We start from the raw sequence: 19,314 nt of genomic DNA, 5'->3' as shown, positions 1-19,314 counted from the left end.
GAACATTATGAGCAACTTTGGAGAGAACCAGCAATCTTATATCAGGTTGAAAGCCAGATTACAAAGATGGGGACTGTTAGAGAAGAATTAATGGAGGCAAATAGACTTGGGGTAGAAAATGCCATCCACATCCAGAGAAAAAACTATGGAGACTAAATGTGGATTGAAGGATAGTGTTAGTCAACTTTTTGTTTTGTTTGTTTGTTTGTTTTCTCATGACATTTTCCCTTTGATCTGATTTTTCTGGTAAAACACAATAAATATAGAAATATGTTTAGAAAGATTATACATGTATTAACCTATATTGGATTACTCGCTATCTTGGGGAAAAGGAAAGAAGGGAAGGAGAAAAAATTTGGAACACGAAATCCAAACACTAAAGACAATTTGAGACAAACAGGAGAGGTTTGTCTCAACTAGGGTGAGAGGACCTGGGAAACCAGCAAACCAGGAATGGGTGGTGATAGCGGCAGCTTCCAGAGACCTCAGCCCACAGGAGGTCTCTTTATTAGTACAAAGGAAAGACTTTGTTGCTTTAGCACACTATAACTTACATTCACAGTGGAGGGACCCTCTTCATAGTTTCAAGGCAGAAAAGAGTGCTTGTAGCCAGGTCCCTAGAAGGATCTTTGAAAACAGCTACACAAAATTCTCAAAGCTAAGGATGTCATACTCTTTACTCCACAAAGACTTCAAGTCCTAAGAAAAAATTTCCAGGACCAGATGGATTTACAAGTGAATTCTACCAAACATTGAAAGAACAATTAATTCCAATACTATATAAATTATTTGGAAAAATAGGTAAAGAGTCCTACCAAATTCCTTCTACAATGGGTACTGATACTAAACCAGGAAGAGTCAAAACAAAGAAAGAAAATTATAGACCAATCTCCCTAATGAATATCGATGCAAAAACTTCAAATAAAATATTAGCAAGATTACTACAACTTATCAATAGGATAAGACACTATGATCAAGGGGAATTTGTATCAGGAATGCAGGGCTGGTTCTGTATCAAGAAAACTATTGTCATAAAAGACCGTATCATTAATAAAACTAACAAAAATCATATGATAATTTCAGTAGATGCAGAAAAAACTTTTGACAGAATACAGTACTCATTCCTTTAAAATCACTAGAGAGAAGAGGGATAAAAGGATTTTTCCTTAAAATAATATATAGCATCTATCTAAAACCATCAGCAAGTGTTATTTGTAATGGAGAGAAGTTGGACACATTCCCAGTAAGATTAGGCTGAAACAAGGATGCCAGTCACCACTATTATTCAGTATTGTACTAGAAATTTTGGCTTTAGTGATAAGAAAAGAAGAAATTAAAGGAATTAGAATAGGCAATGAGGAGATAAAACTACTATTCTTTGCAGATGATATGATGATATACTTAGAGGATTCTAGAAAATCATCCAAAAGTATACTTGAAATTAATGCCTTTAGCAAGGTTTTAGGATATAAAATAAGCCCACACAAATCATGAGCATTTCTGTATATTACTGATAAAGCCCAGCAGCAAGAAATAGAACAAGAAATCCTATTTAAAGTAACTCTAGACAAAATAAAATATTTGGGTATCTAGGTGCCAAGACAGACCTAGGAACTATATGACCACAGTTATAAGACAATACTCACATGAAGTCAGATATAAACAATTGGAAGAATATCGATTGCTTATGGATAAGTTGAGCTAATATAATAAAAATGACCTAAATTGGCATACTTATTCAATACCATACCAAATCAAACTGCAAAAAAAAAAAAAAAATTATTTTAAAGAGCTCGAAAAAATAATAACAAAATTCATCTGGAAGAACAAAAGGGCAAAAATAAAGGGAATTAATGAGAAAAAAAATACAAAGGGTGGTGGCCTGGCAGTACCTAAAACTATTATAAAGCAGCAATCATCAAAAACATTTGTTAATGTCTAAGAAATAAAGCGGTGGATCAATGAAATAGATTAGATACATGTGATAGTAACCTAGTATTTAAAAAAAAACCCAAAATCCACCTTCTGTATAAGAACTCACTATTTCACAAAAATTTCTGGGAAAACTGGAAAATAATATGTCAGGAAGAATTGAAAGCCATGTAATAGACTGGAAAAATGAACAAACAGTAAAAAAAAAAAAAAAAAAAAAATTCTATTATGCTACTATGATGACAAGAAATATCTAAACAAAACACATACAGAAGGAAATAAAGTCAAAGCTCCTGCATTTAAGGTCTCCAAGAAAAATAAGCATTGGTCTCAGGCCATAGAAGAGCTCAAAAGGAATTGTGAAAATCAAGAAGAAAAATTGGGAAGAGAAATGAAAGTGATGCAAAAGGAAATACAAAAACTTATGAGTAAAAAGATGCCTGAAAAAGCAAAACCGTCTAAATGGGAAAGAAGGTACAAAAGTTCATCGAGAAAAATAATTCCTTGAAAATTAGAATTGAGCAAATGGAAGCTAATGACTCTGTGAAAAATCAGTAAATAATAAAACAAAACCAAAGAATGAAAAAATAGGGGAAAATGTGAAATATTTCATTGGAAAAACAATTGACCTGGAAACTTGATCCAGATAAAGATAATTTTAAAATTATTGCCCTACCTGAAAAAGATGATTAATAAAAAAGAACCTAGACATCATCTTTCAAGAAATTATCAAGATAAACTGTGCTGATATTCTAGAATCGGAGGATAAAATAGAAATGGAAAGAATTTATCTGTCACCTGCTGAAAGAGATCCCAAAATGAAAACTCCCAGAAATATTATAGCTAAATTCTAGTACTCCCAGAATAAGGAGACTATATTGCAAGCATTCAGAAAGAAACAATTCAAGTATAGTGGAACCATATTCAGGATACCACAAGATTTAGCTGCTTACAAATTTAAAAATCAGAGGGCTTGGAATATAATATTCCTGAGAGCACTGAAGCTAGGATTTACAACCAAAAATCATCTTCCCAGCAAAACTTCCTTCAGGGCAAAAGATGGATATTCAATGAAAAAGAGGACTTTTAATTAAGCATTTGTGATGAAAAGACAAGAGCTGAATAGAAAATTTGATTTTCAAATATAGTCCTCAGGAGAAGCATAAGAAGGTAATTAGGAAAGGAATATTATAAGAGACTTAATAAAATTTATCTTTTTATATTCATGCATGGGAGGGTGATACTTGTAACTCACAAGAACTTTCTTATTATGGCAACTAGAGTGTGTATACATATGTATATATATATAAACATACATAGAAGGCACAGGTGTTTAAGTTAATATGAAAGAATAATATGCTTTAAAAAAGTAAAATTAAGGGTGAGAGAAATTTACTGGAAGAATGGGAAAGAGAGAGGTACAATGACATAAGTTATCTGTCATAAAAATGTCAAGAAAAAGCTTTTGCAATAAAAGGAGAGAGAAGGGAGAGTGAGTAAACATTTTTCATTAGAATTGGCTCAAAGAAAAAATAACATACACAGAAATCTATCTTACCCTGCAGGAAAATAAAAAGGGGAAAGGGATATGAAAAGAGGGAAGGGTGATAGAAGAAAGGTCATTTGGAGGGAGGGGCTGGTTAGTAGCAAAACACTTTTGTGAAGGATCAGGGTGAAAGGATCAAGAAAATAAACAGGATAAATACAGATAGCAATAATAATTGGAAAAATTTTTGAAGCAAGTTTCTCTGATTAAGGCCTCATTTATCAAATGCATGGGGAACGAAGTCAAATTTATGAGAAAAATGAGATATTCCCCAATTGACAAATGATCAAAAAAAAATGAACTTTGCCCAAAGGGCTATAAAATCATGCATATTCTTTGACCTAATGATACCACTACTAGACATGAATCCCAATAGAGTTTTTTAAAAAGGAAAATGATCGATATATACAAAAATATCTATAGCAATTACTTTCTCAGGATAAACAATTGGAAGTTGAGGGGATGCCCATCAATTGAGGATTGGATGAATAAATTGTGGTATGTGATTATGAGAGAATATTATTGTTCTATGGGAAATGATGAACAAGATGCTTCAGAGAGCATAGAAAGTCTTCCGTGAACTCAAGCAAGATGAAATGTGCTATCTACAAAGTAACAGCTATAAATGCTGTCACTGCTATTCTCAGCAGTACAGTGATCTATTGAAGAACTTATGATTAAAAATGCCATCTATACCCAGAAAAAGAACTGATTGTGTGTGAATACAAATTAAAACATACTTTTTTTTTTTTATCCTTATTACTTCAGAATGAATATAAACAGAAATTGTTGCTGTTTTAGCCAGAAATCCTAAGAGTCTTTCCCTCCCAGGTTGATTCCTTTTTTCTTTCTTTCTTTCTTCCTTTTTTTTTTATTAGATTAAAAAAGGCCATTCTTCTCCTCATTTCTTTCTTTTTTTTCTTTTAATAAATAGTATTTTATTTTTCCCCCATTACATATTTTTATTACAGCTTTTTATTTACAAGATATATGCATAGGTAATTTTTCAGCATTGACAATTGCAAAACCTTTTGTTCCAACTTTTCCCCTCCTTCCTCCTACCCCTTCCCCCAGATGGCAGGTTGATCAATACATATTAAATATGTTAAAGTATAAGTTAAAGACCTTAGCTTAAAAAGGCCAGGGTTTTTAAAAAGCTTTCTGCATCCAGGGCCATCCACTCATAATGATCTACATCTTGCCACTGGACCAAGATGGCTCTAGAGGAGAAGATGAGGCTGGTGACTTTGCACAGCCCTCCCTCACTTAGATTCAGTTCACTTGCATGTCATGGTATCACCTACCTTCTAGATGTCATTACAGTTCTCTTCAAGAATGAAAAATAAAAAGGATATGAACAGATAATTTTCAGATGAAGAAATTAAAGCCATTTCTAATCATATGGAAAAAGTGCTCTAAGTCACTATTGCTTAGAGAAATGAAAATACCACTTCACACCTCTCAGATTGACTAAAATGACATAAAAAGATGAGAAATATTGGAGGGGATATGGAAAAAGAGGGACACTAATACATAGTTGGGGTTATGAACTGATCCAGCCATTCTGGAGAGCAATTTAGAATTATGCTCAAAGAGTCATCAAACTGTGCATACCCTTTGATTCAGTAGTGTCTCTTTTGGGCCTGTATCTCAAAAAGAGCCTTAAAAAGGGAAAAGGACCCACGTGTACAAAAATTTTTCTGGTGGCTCTTTTTGTAGTGACAAGGAACTAGAAACTGAGTAGATGTCTGAATAGCTGAATAAGTTATGTAATTAGATATTATAAGAAATGATCAGCAGGCTGATTTCAGAAAGGCCTAGAGAGACTTATGTGAACTAATGCTAAGTGAAGTGAGTAGAACCAAGAGAACATTGTACACAACAACAAGATTACATAAAGATCAACTGGGATAGACTTGGCTCTTTTCAACAGTGAGGTGATTCAGGCCAATTCCAATAGACTTGTGATGGAGAGAGCCATCTACATTCAGAGAGAGAACTATTGGGACTGAATGTATTTTCATCTTTTTTTTTTGTTGTTGTTGTTCTTTGCTTGTTTTTTTTTCTTTCTCTTTTTTCTTTTGATCTGATTTTTCTTTTGCAGAATAATAAATGTGAAAATATGTTTAGAAGTATTGCACATGTTTTGTTGTATTTTGTGTTCCTGAGACAACTGGGATTAAGTGACTAGCTTAGGGTCACACAGCTAGGAAGTGTTAAGTGTCTGGAGCCATTTTTGAAACTCAGGTTCTCCTGACTTCAGAACTGGTGCTTTATCCACTGTGCCACCTAGTTGCCCCACACGTTTAACCTATATTGGATTACTTGCTGTCTAGGAGAGGGAAATAATGGGGAAGGACAGAGAAAAATTTAGAAGACAGGGTTTTACAAGGTTTATGTTGAAAATTATCCTTGTATTTTAAAAAATAAAAGCTATTGTTATTTTAAAAAATAAAAATAAAGTGGGGAAAAAAAGAATAAGGGACAAACAACTCTCATGAGCTTCATTGTCCTTGCAAGCACCCAGGTGTGCAGCCTCATTGTCATTTTTTTATTTTTCTCTCACCTCTCATATCCAATCAGTTGACAGATCTTGTAATTTCTACCTCTACATTATTTTTTCCAATTGTCTCCACTCCCCATTAATACAATCACTATCTAATCACTATCTAAAACCCTAATAGCTATAGTTTTTGGTTTTGGTTTTTTTTTATTTTATAATCAAGATTTTATTAGTTTGTTTGGTCATCAGTACATAAACACTATGAATAAATTGTACATTTAAAAAACTGCTAGAAAAGTCTAAAAATTACATAATTGTAATCCTTTTCTAAACTGTTATTCTAGTGACTTTCTTACTTTAAATTTGGAGGCAACTCTCCCTAAAAAGAGGTTATCAAATACCATCATTCTGAAATGAATAAGGTATTAGGTCTTTTACAAAAAGTTCTACTAATTTTGTATTATTTTTTTTTTAGCACATTAACAAAGTTACTGGGGGGGAAAAAAACCTGTTCCACCTCTACCAAGATAACAATGTCACAGAGAGCACACAATTTTGAAGGGGAGATCCAACACTAGGGGGCAATTTTATTTAGTAAACGATAGTAGGGGGCAGCTAGTGACGCAGTGGATAGAACACCAGCCCTAAATCCAGGAGGACCCAAGTTCAAATCTGGTCTCAGACACTTAATATGTCCTAGCTGTGTGACCGTGGGCAAGTCACTTAACCCTAGCCTCAAAAAAAAAAAAAAAAAAAAAAAAAAGTAAACAATTGTATACAAGACTTGTAGACAATTTTAGACAAGATGGATACAGATCAATCAAAATAAGATTTTTAAAATTCATGGTCACAACTCCAAATTGCTATCTATGATTTAATAAATATGATGTAAAAACTGTCTATGGAATGTTAAGTCTATGTACAATATACCATTTTCCTAATCAATAATTCTATTTCTGGTTGTATTAACAGAAACCAAAAAACCAAATCAACAACCAGCACATGATTTCACCTCTTTAAATAGGACTTTAAATAAAGCCATTTTAGATTGGCTTACACTTATCCAAATGTTTTTAAAAATTAATATGATGAAATCGGATTGCCTCTTTCTTAAAAATGTGTTTCTAGAGCTACTAAAAAACTGGCATTTACAAAATAGTTGATAAAAATATTCCTCTGAATTGTACAAGAAGGGAGGTAACAGGGACAATTGTTAAAAGACTTGGTATAAGATGTTATTCAGATTTGGTTTCTTTCTCTCCTGCTAAATCAGAGACTGGAACCTCTTCGTTTTTAGTTTCTCCATTTTCTGCAGGCAAGTCTTCTTTATTTTCTTCTTGGTTAGTAGCTTCTGCTTGTTTTCTTTTGCTCCTTTTTTTCCTTATGTGTGAACTTTTTTGTCCTCGGATTTATCCTTCCCAATTGTCTTTTTGGGTTTAGGTTCAACCGTTGCAAGAACTGGTTTAGCTGACAATCTGGCCGACCTCCTCTTGGGCTCCTTCCTTGCTTCCCCTTCTGCAGAATTGTTTTTCTTCTTAGGGATCTTGACTGCCAGTGTGGATCAACTCCCTCTCCCCAAAGCAGGGCAAACAGCAGCGGGGGCTACAGGGGTCAGAGGCAAAAGAGCTTCAGCCATGAGTGCTTCTTCTCAGCAAGGCTGCTGGGCCTAAACGCTCCTCCTCCCACCACTGGGCTGGTAGGAACCACAGTGGGAGCAGTCCGAGAACTAGATCAGCTATAGTTTTCTAATTGGAATTCCTGTATCATGTTTTTCCACACTCCAGTCCATCTTCTACATTACTGCCAAAGTGACAGCATAAGTCTGAAATCCTTTGGCTCTCTAGTACATCTAACGTCTTCAGCATTTAAAATTCAGTATCACTTTTCTTTTGGGATCTTTCTGGTTTTATCACTTACTAGTTCCTTTCGTGAACTTTCTGTTCCAACCACACTGGCCTACTTGTCATTCCTCATGCTGACCTCTCCATTTTCCATCTTGGTGCCTTTTCATCAGCTGCTACCCAGACTTGAAATGGTCTCCTTTCTCATCTTCTCCCTTAGCACCCTGAGTTACTTTAAGATTCAGCCCAAGTGCTATTTTCTCCAGGATGTTCATTGTATTCCCATCTTTTCTCCTACTCTATTTGGAATTTTATGGACCTCTTTATGTACATATCTTCTAATGAGGATTCCATTCGAATTTAAGATTCATAAAGGGAGGAACTTTTTGCACTTTTTTTGTACCCTAATGTTTAACATAGTATGTGGGATATAGTAAGCCTTAAATGTAAATTTATTGATTGATTAAACACTGAAATTAGAGTCTCTTGAAAATATTGCAAAGTCATTCCAAAGATTTTAGCCTAATTTTTTATAGAGGAAAAGCCAAGTAAATGGAGAATGCCTATCGTCCATACTGTGGTTTGCAGTTGAATGTGCTAGCTGTAGGACAAAAATACATTTTCTTTAGACAAACAATGGAGTTGGATCTATCCCAGAATTTAAAAAGTAGACATGATTACATTGGGAAATACACAGTGCTTTTTATGACCCCAAAGTACTTCCTAAAACATGAGTCCATTGTTTTAAACAAACACTTGTATTCCATTGATCCTTTATAACTATGAGACTTAGAAATCGTCCCTGAAAACTTTAAATTATAGGTCTCACACATAGGACCATGTAAAGGTCTATTGTTCATGTAATAGGTGATAGCATATTAAGATTAACATAAGAGGATCCGCATAAAAGATGTTGCCAGAGAAATGTATGCTTAGAAAAGGCTACTCATATCAAGGAGGAATACATGTGCTCCTTCAGTATCTCGCATTGTAAGAAGGCCTGCACTAGGGTAGACTTAATATGGTGGAATTACAGAAAGACCTGTATGCAAAAGATGCATGAAGTGAGAAGGTTTGGATAAATTGTGGTTTCTGCCATTGGAGTATAGAATCCATAAGGTCACAGCTCCATTATAATATATTGTCATTACTATTAACATTAGCAATGCCAAGCATAACATTTATCAGCTTTCCTTATCTTTTTTGCTTATTTTTCTTAGAACCTGGTGAATCACCCAGCAATTCTCCTAGCATACTAGCTATGTTAGAAACACTGCAAAATGCCCCCTACTTGGAAGTTCATAAAGATATGATCAGATGGATATTGAAGGTAAAATTTCCTACACTATTGTTATTTTTATGATTAGCACCTAGCACTGATTGCTTATGAATGAATGAATGAAAAAGCATTAAGCATTTGATGTGTGTCAAACTCTATTCTGAGCACTAGAGTTATAGATACAAAATATTTTGACTAAAGAATTAAGGAATTGAAATATCATGTATTGAAAGTTTGCTGGACTTTGATATGAAAAAAATCATAGGTTTGAGTCCCAGCTTTAGCACAAATTTTTTATGTACCTTTTGGGAAATAATTTCATTTCTACTTTCTTTCCTATTTTTAAATAGACTTTTAATGCCATTAAGAAGATAAGAGAGAGCTCTTCTACTAGTCCTGTGGCAGAGGCAGAAGGAACAATAATGGAAGAGGTAAACTATATTGATAATATAGGCATAGGTAATATATTAGCAAATTGACTCTTAACAAGTAAATTTCTAATCTCATCTTGTATTACTGATAATAATTACCCTTTTAAATATCAAGAAATTGACCATACTTTATTTTAGAATATTGATTTTACTTTATTTCATCTTTTCTTTGGCTTTTATTATCTTATATTTTAAAGTACAGTGGTAAAGAGATCTTTTTAACCTTTGCTCAAAGAAGAAAGATATAGGCAGTACAGAATTTAAATGTAATCATTAAGTTTCCAAAATGCCTGATTGAATTTCATTTCAGAGCTCAAAAGATAAAGACAAAGCTGAGAGGAAGAGAAAAGCTGAAATAGCCAGGCTGCGGAGAGAAAAGATCATGGCTCAAATGTCTGAAATGCAAAGACACTTCATAGATGAAAACAAAGAACTTTTCCAGCAAACATTGGAACTAGATGCTTCTACATCCACTGTGCTTGATAACAGGTAAAGAAATGTTTTTAGCCTTCTTAGGGGATGTGCAGCTCATCTATAATATATATTGTAGAGTTGAACTTAAAACTCCTGGTTCACACACATGGAAATCGTTATGTATCAAAGGCAGTGCTGGCCTGAACCCAGAATTTCTTGACTTCATGTCTGATTCTCTCTCAACTATGCCATGCCCTCTCATTTTTAGACTAAGATAATTCAAATATTTCATCTTGTTTTAATTGAGCACTTAAAAAATTAGTGTAGGCTAATTTTTTAAAATAGATTTTTTATAAATTCTTTTCTTCTCCCTGTTGCTCTAAATCCAAAATATTTAACATCTTAGTCTAATCACCTTTAGTTTAGGTTTTATGAAATGCCCTCTCCATATCCTTATCTAGAATTTGTTATAAAATTAACTGAAGAGTATTTTAAAATATATTTCCTAAGACTTAAATTGTATTCCATTCTATATCCCCAGTTTTTATACAGAAAAGTTCCTACTTTTATCCAAAGTTCCTATAAGACTTTAATAAAGTTTTAGGGTATGGTGACATAGAGTTTTAAATGTATTCTTAAATCAACTTATCGATAAATTTAGAGAATAAACGTAATAGATTGCTGAATAGCTCAAGGTGCTCTATAGTTAAAATAATATTGTTTCCCTTTTTTTTTTTTTAGTCCAACTAGAAATTTACAAAATTTGGGGGTTTAAAGGAACAATGAGCCTTTAATTTTCTGACAACAGGAAGAAGTTTTACAGGATGGCAGTCTAGAAGGACTAAAGGATAGGAAAGAAATATGCAGAATGTAGAAGGGAAATGGATTCAAGCAATTATTTAGGGTAAATAATAGTTGATAAAATTCTCATGAAGAAGACCTAGGTTTCATATTAATTTTTCAGTCTGTAAGTTTTAATTTGAATCTGAAGTTATATACATTGATTCATGTTAATAGAAGAGTTTTTGATGTTTTCCTCTTGCTGAATTGAATAAATCTTTGAAATTTTGATTTGTAAAGCAAGTAGTTTGTGAATGGATATTTGGATATGGTTCGAATTCAAGCACTTTTGCTTAAATGCCAAGTAACATTATTCTGGGTTTTATTAAATAATATACTATAATTACCAGAATGTTTTCAGGGTCATTCATCACAACGTAATTACCTATGTATTCACAGCTTTCTTTTTATTTTAGTCCTATGATTTCAGATACCCCCCTTATAGCCTTGGGCCCAGAACAAACTCAAGTAACTGAACAAAGGCAAATTGTTACTTGTATTTTGTGTCAAGAGGAACAGGAGGTTAAAGTTGACAACAAAGCTATGGTACTAGCAGCATTTGTTCAACGATCAACTGTATTGTCAAAAAACAGAAATAAATTGATTCAAGATCCAGGTATGTCATTTCTGTCATAGCCATGATCCTATTCCAGTTTAGTACTTAATTTGTTTTGCCTTTTTACTTAATGACCTTTTTTATTTTGCAATATTTACAAATTTCTGACTTTTCTATTTTTTTTTATTTATTTATTTTGTTTTAACATTGTCCATATTTCCCCAGTATCCTTCCTCCTATCCTGTCTCAGAGAGTCAACAAATAGTTGTTATTTTTTTCTTAAGAAAAAAAGTAGGGGGTGAGGGAGTTCAACAAAATCAATCAGTGAATTAGGAGAACTTGATATTATTTATATGCGATGTTTCACTCTCTACAAAAGGAGCATGGAGATGGGATGGACATAAACATTTGTTTCAATTGTCATGCTTTTTGATTTACTAATAAGTTTGATAAATGTCCATTTATTTAAATACTAAGTACTAATTTTAACTGTTAATTCAGGAATGTGATATTGATTTGGTCAGTTCTATAAAAAAAAATTTTAAGTTCTACTTTGTGAGTAGTTTGGAAAAGTAATTGATGTAATTGATGATACTTATTAATAAGCCAGTATTTACTAATACTTTAATAACATCTTGAAGCTATGTACTTCATTACTTCCAAAAATATGTGATTTCATTGGTATAGATAGGTGTTCTCTTCAAGTCTTATAAAAGATTTCATGAGTTACTATGGTAAAAATAAGTTCCTCAGCTGGTGATCAAGTTTGTAGTGATAAGAACCCTGAACCAAGATAGGACAATGTCAATGATAATTCTGTCCCTGAGGCCAAACTCTAATTCTTTCCAGTCTCAGAGGACCTTCCTGCCAGAACTTTTAACTTCTTTTCCTATTATTTTTGAACACAGTTTTTTATCCTTTTGTTTTCAGTTACAAATTCTCTCCCTTCTCTTTTCTCTCCCCTACCCAAGAAGAAGGAAAGAAAAACAAAATCTATTACAAACTCATATAGTCAGAAAAACAAATTTCTGTATTCTGAATCTTTCAGTTCTCTATTTGGAGGATAGATAGCATTTTTCATCCTGACTCCTGAAATTGTGATAAGTCATTATGTTGATCAGAGTTATTAAGTCAAAATGGATTTTCTTTACAATATTCCTGTTTCTGTGGAGATTGTTTTCCTGGTTCTCCTTACTTCATTAGTTCACACAGGTCTTCTTAGGTTTGTCTGAAACTCTCCTCTTCATTGTTTCTTACAACAAAGTATGTCATCACAATCATATACCATAGCCTGTTTAGTCATTCCTCAATTGATGAGCATCCCCTCAGTTTCTAATTCTTTGCCACCACAAAAAGAGTTGCTAGAAATATTTTGTTATATATGGATCCTTTTTTCTTTCTTTGATGTCCTAGGGTACAGCCCTAGATCATTACTGCTGGTTCATAGGAGGTACACAGTTTTATACATACACGGTTACACATGCACAATACACAGTTTTGGACATAATTCCAAATTGTTTTCCAGAATGGTTAAATTAGTTCATAAACCCACCAACAGTTGCATACCTTTTGTACTCAACAATTCTCTGATGTCTGTAAACATTCGCAGGTAGGTGTCTCTCTGTCTTTAAAAAAAAAAATTTTAACTTCACTTGAATTTATTACCATCTTGTTAAATCTCTCTTCCAAGGCTTAGAAAAAGGAGTATATTCTTATTGCCTTCACTTCTCAACCCATTTCATTCTGACTCACAGCTTCATCACAGAATTGAATCTATTCTCTCCACAGGTATCAGTGATCTCTTAATTGTCAATTTTAACGGTCTTTTCTTAGTCCCCACTCATCATCTTCTCTACAGTATTTGAAACTGTTAATCACATTCTCTTCCTGAATAGTCTCTTTTTAGTGTTTTCATGGTTCTCCTCCTGTCTATGTAAGATCTTAAGGTATGGCACATCTGCTTTAATTATGCTCCAAGGCTCTGTCCTAGGCCTTCTCATTTTTCTCTACATTTCCACACTTGATAATCTTCATCTTCTATGAATTCAAGTTATCATCTTAATGAAGGTAAGATTCTCAAATGCATATATCCATTCTTAGTCTTCTGAACTTTAGTCTGGCATCACCAACTGCTTACTATACATTTTGAACTGAATGTCTCATCTAAATCTCAAACAACATATCCAAAATCAGAGCATCTTTACTTCCACCCAGTTTCAGAAGTTCCCATTTTTACAGTTGAAGGTATCAAGTCAAGTCTTCCAAGTCATGCAGGTATAAAACCTAATCATCTTCAGCTTCTTATTCACCCTATATAACCATTCAGTTGAAAAATTTTGCAATTTATTTCCCTATATTATTTCTTGCATCTCTTCATACAATCACACTCTATTTCATGCCCTTATCTCCTTCAAATTGGATTGCATAATTCAAGTCTTTCCCTACTCTTATCTATCCTTCACACACCTGCAAAAGTGATTTTCCTGAAACAATATCCGGCCATATCATTCCCTCTTCTAAAGTCTCATTCAATAAATAACAGTGTTTTCCTTTTACCTCCAAAATCAAAGTTAAAACTTCTTTGGCTTTTTACATCCCTACTCCTTCCTATCTTTCCAGTCTTCTTATATATTATTCCCCTTCCACATACACTATAGTTTAGCAATACCTGCTCACTTCCTGTTCTTCATATTTGACACTTCATCTTCCTTCTCCACATTTTTGCATTGGCATTTCTCCATGTCTAAAATATACTCCCTCCTAACCTCTGCCTCTTAGAATTCCAGGTTCTGTAGGAGACTTAATATCTATTCTGCGTGTATCTTCTATGTCCTAACTTTATACATGTTTTGTCTCTTCGCTTAGAATATAAAATTCTTAAGTTGGGAATACAAGGTTTTACAAGGGTGAATGTTAAAACTATCTTTGTATATATTTTGAAAATTAAAAGCTATTATTTTAAATTTAAAATAAAGAATCCTTGGTAGAGATTAATCTATGATGTCACTGGAAAAAGTAAAGAAGTCATTTCATATATAGCCAGATAAAAATTTCAAAGTTTACCCATGGAATATGTATCTTGTATGTAATTGAATTTATTCATTAACATTTTTGCTATTTCATTTTATTTACTATTTTCTTTTTTCTGTTTAATTATATGCTAATATTATTTATGTACTATAGCTATATGGCTATTAATTAGGCATCATTTTCTGTTTATACACTTAAGAGGGATTTCTTATCCGTATTTAATTGATATGAGTTTACCAATGTTAATACTTTTTTTGTATAGTATATATACTTGTCTTTGTACAATCGATATATTTGAACTATCTTGAAAAGTATATTCATTGTGTTGTCCATGTGATGTGGATTAACTAAAGCAACCTATCAAGTTTAAAAAAAAAAAAAAAAAGTAAGTTTCTTGAGAGAGCAAAGACTTTGTTTTTCCTCTATCTCCTACATATGTAGTACATGCCTGGCATCGATTTTCTCTAAAAGTCACCAGTGGTCTTTTGTCCATCCTCCTCCTACTTGAACTCTGTAGCATGTAGCTTTTCTGAATATTCTATTCTTCCTAGATCTATATGACTTGGTGTGCTTTTGTGATACTGCTCTCCTTTGGACTTCTTACTACCTGTGTGACTACTCCTTTAATTTGCTTTGACGGATCATCATTCATAGTCTATCCTCCAACTTTTTAGTATACATACCATTAGGCTCTGATCCTCTTATCATCTATTTCTACACTCTCGTTTGGTTTCTATACTCTCATAAGCTCTCATGAGCTTAATCTCTATGCAGATGACTCCCAGGTCCACGTATCAAGTCCTAGCATTTGAGGTTCTGATTTGCCCAGGGTCACACATCTAGGAAGTGTTAAAGTATCTGAAGACAGATTTGAACTCAGCTCCTCCTGACTTCAGGGCTGGTGTTCTATCCATAGCACCACCTAGCTGCCCACCCCAGCCTTTCTAGTATCAACTCTTGCCTCTTATACATTTTGTTCCTTTTTTTTTCTCTTTTATTTACTTATTTATACAATATTTTCCCCAATTAAATTTAAAATTATTTTTTACATTTGTTTTTTAAAATTTTTGAATTCAGATTCTCTCCTTTATCCCCACTCCCAGCCCCTATTAAGAAACCACATGTGAAAATATGCAAAACATCTTCACATGTAACATCTTTTGGGGGAAAAAAACCATAGATCTTCTACCCTAAAACACAAACAAACAAACAAAACAACTCAAGAAAAATAAAAGTTAAAAAAAGAGAGAAAGAGTATGCTTCAATCTGTATTCAGATACAATCAGTTCCTTCTCTGGGTATGTGTAGGATTTTTCATCATAAGTCCTTCAGCGCAGTTTTGGATCATTGTACTGATGAGAATAGCAAAGTCATTTACAGCTGATCATTCCAGAATATTGCTATTACTTTATATACAATACATTTAACTTTGCTTGAAGTTCTTGGAAGACATTCCAGGTTTTTGTTTTTTTGTTTTTTAAGAGAATCCTGCTCATTCTTTCCCATACAATAATAATATACCATCATAGCTACATAACACAATTTATTCAGCCATTCCCCAATTGATGGGCATCCCCTCAGTTTCTCTTCACATTCTAAATGGTTATACTATAGGTATCTTAAACTCACTGTTTCCAGTACAAAACTCATTCTCTTTCTCCTCCACTTCTCTTCCAAATATTCCTATTTCTATCAAAGGTACTGTGTCCTTCCAGTCATCAAGTTTATAACTTTGGAATCATCCTTGACTCCTCACTCTCCTCATATATCTAATGAGTGTCCAAATTCTGTTTGTTCCTCCCCTACATGTCAGTTCTGTTCTCTTTGATCTACTCAACAACCATCACTCTATTCCACATTCTTAATGTCTTTTTCCCTAGACTATCATAGTAACCTTGTAATTGATCTCTTTGCCTGAAGTCTTTCTCTGTTCTACCTCATTAACCCTACAGACTGATTTTCCTAAAGCATGCATTTGACAGTAAACATTAGTGGCTCCCTGTTACCTCTAGGATCAATTGCAAATTTCTCTATTTGACATGAATAATCCTGAAACTGGAGCCACAAACCTTTCTAGTCTTAGTATATATTTGCCTCTACGGTCCAGCCAAGCTGATCTTGCTGTTATTCACATACTTTTCCTTTGCAAAGGCTGTTTCCCATTTCTCAAACATATACCCATTTTACCTCCACCATTTACAATACACTTTCCTTCAAAGCTCATCTCAGGCACTACCTTCTATATGAGACCTTGACTGATTCTCTTCCTCCTCCAGATGTCAGAGCCTCTTGCTCAAAATTACCCTCAAAAAAAATTTAGTTTTGTTTTCTGTATGTACTTATTTGTGTGCATGTTGTTCCCTCAAATAGAATGTAAACCAAGCATTCTGAGGCCAGAAATTATTATTTTTTTGTCTGTCACTAGCAAAGGATTTGACATATAGTAGGTGTTTAAATGATTGATTTAGCCTTTAAGAAGGTAGGTCATCTTTAAACCATGATGGAGAATTGAAATACAACTTCTGAGTGCACATTTTTTCATATGGAGAATAAATGCTTTTTTTTTTCCTTTTTGTATAGAAAAATATGATCCATTATTCATGCATCCTGAATTGTCCTGTGGAACACACACTGGTAGCTGTGGGCACATAATGCATGCTCATTGTTGGCAAAGGTAATTGCTATTCAGTAAATTAGAAAATGTTAATCTTATTTTAATTCTCAAAATCAAACTTTTAAGCTATTAAAGGAATTAAATACCAGAAAAAAGAACACCAGAATTGTAGTGACAGATACCTTATTTGGATAAGTTATAAAGTTGATGTGCCCTATTTGTTGCTTATAAAAGTAATGATTTACAAATATTCATAAGATTGTGTAAATACATATAAAGTAGTATTATAAGTAAATATAACCCTTTCTTCCTTTATAAGGAAGATACTGCATATTTACAAATATGAAATATTATAATTGGGAAAGGAAAATTTTAAAAGTGAATTTAGTTTTAGGAAATTCTCATCCGAATTGACCTCTTGTTTAGGAAATGGTCTCTTTTCTGTCTTTAGGCCCAAGTTAAATAGTCTTGGTTCCTAGGGAAGTAATACTAGCTACTTATTTTCCCAGGCTATCATAGCTTACTGCTGCTAAAGACGGCCACAAGATTGGACTCTGCCCTAGAGCAGTCACCACCTCAGCCATGCCATTTTGTATAGAATAAGGCCTAAGGCAGCCGTAGGGTTTTTTTGAGTTTCCCACGCTAACTGGAGTTCTTGGGAAATAAAGCAAAATAATCATAGCCCTGGATCATCTTTACTACTTGTGCCACTATTTATATCAACCCCTCGAGGTTGATATAATATGGGATTATTTCACGATTGTGATCATAGAAATATTTTATTATTTTTACTTAAAAGTGAGAAAGAGTGATAGATATCAGTTACCCATTGTCAATAGAGGTCTTTTGGATGGAATGAAGAAAAATTCATGCAGAAAAATAAAAGTTTACCTCTCCTACAACATAAAATTCATTATTTGTATTCTAAATGCTGATTATAAAACTTGGGAAAAAATTATTGCATAAGAAATCAAGATACCTCTTTGCAAAAAATGCATTATTTGTTTACTTTGATAAATATGTTATATATTTCACAGGATTCTGGTAAATATAATTTCTTAATAAGGAAATACAGTTTCCTGCTACCAAATCTTAAGCAAAAGAGTAAAACCTACTACACTCAGAGCTTCATCTATGTTCTGTCTGGATTGTCATTTGTGAACCATAGAAGAGCTAGGATCAGCCTTAGAAGTTATCTAGCTTAACAACTTTCTTTTACAGATAAAAACAAGACCCAAAAATGTTTGACTTGTCCAAAGTTACATTACTAGTTGGTGCCAGAGCTGAATCTTTTGTGGAAACTATATACTTAGTGAATCATTTTTTAAAGTTAAAAGTTCATTAAAAGACCTAACAGTTCTTGTTAATACTTAAAACTCCTATTTTAAAGGTATTTTGATGCTGTACAAGCAAAAGAACAAAGAAGACAACAGAGATTGCGTGTGCACACAAGCTATGATGTAGAAAATGGAGAATTCCTTTGTCCCCTTTGTGAATGTTTAAGCAATACTGTTATTCCTTTGCTTCTGCCTCCAAGAAGTATATCTAACAGGTATTCTAGCTTATTATAATACTTCGTTAATGAAGTGAAAATATGCATTAAAGATAATGACATATTAATCATCTAAGTTTCTGTTTAATGTTTTCAAAGCATTCTACAAACTTCTATTAGTCATTTCTTAGAACAAATCCATGCAGTATATTTTTCATTTCCATAAAGAATAGGAGGGTTATAATCATTGCTCACAAATGCCTCTACATTGTATAGATATTTTAAAAACCTTATATTTGAAAATTAAGTCTATATAATCTTGCCTTCTAAACATTAAAGAACCTATCACATGTCCAATTTTTTTCATTATTTTTCCTTTGAACTCTATAACGTAGCTTAGAAGCCTCAAATTGTACATTGTTTTTTAATAAATGCCGCTAGGAATTGGGGACTTAAAAGTAATATATAGTAGTATGTATGTATATTAAATTAGACTATTTTTAAATGTCTCCAGACTTTTTTAGGTTTTGGAGACCTTTGATATTTTGTTCAACCCTTTAAAAATTTGTGAAGAATGAATTTGACTTGACTTGTAAATTAAGTCCACATGTCTCTTAGTTTCCTAGTATTAAACATTGGTAAAACAGAAAACAAGATGTTTGGTTCCAGACTCATTCTCTCTCGAATGTGAACAGGTATAAAGAATAGTCTAAGTACTAACTTATAGGTATAATACCACAAATTCCTATAATCATAGCTCTTTCCATCTTTCACTTTGACAATGTCATCAAACTTCTTCCCCTCATCATCCAAATATGGTATATTCTCTGTCTTTT

The 19,314-nt window shown here is 33.1% G+C and overlaps 1 protein-coding gene and 1 pseudogene across 2 annotated transcripts in view; one reads left to right on the top strand and one right to left on the bottom strand.

Annotated features, from left to right (window-relative positions):
- The window catches only part of UBR2 (ubiquitin protein ligase E3 component n-recognin 2), a 145,801-nt gene that overhangs the window by 101,826 nt on the left and 24,661 nt on the right, over positions 1-19,314 (top strand). For both annotated transcript variants that reach the window (XM_074310891.1, XM_074310890.1), the window contains exons 27-32: positions 9,043-9,152; positions 9,452-9,532; positions 9,843-10,021; positions 11,203-11,402; positions 16,953-17,046; positions 18,377-18,538. In XM_074310891.1, coding sequence (XP_074166992.1) covers positions 9,043-9,152; positions 9,452-9,532; positions 9,843-10,021; positions 11,203-11,402; positions 16,953-17,046; positions 18,377-18,538 — 826 coding nt within the window. The remainder of the gene's footprint in view (positions 1-9,042; positions 9,153-9,451; positions 9,533-9,842; positions 10,022-11,202; positions 11,403-16,952; positions 17,047-18,376; positions 18,539-19,314) is intronic.
- Positions 7,084-7,948, bottom strand: LOC141566905 (non-histone chromosomal protein HMG-14 pseudogene; annotated as a pseudogene).

Source organism: Sminthopsis crassicaudata, chromosome 4, assembly GCF_048593235.1.
Source record: "Sminthopsis crassicaudata isolate SCR6 chromosome 4, ASM4859323v1, whole genome shotgun sequence".
Classification (NCBI taxonomy): Eukaryota; Metazoa; Chordata; class Mammalia; order Dasyuromorphia; family Dasyuridae; genus Sminthopsis; species Sminthopsis crassicaudata.
Note: the sequence above shows the minus strand (reverse complement) of the source record. Positions and strands in the feature narration are given on the sequence as shown.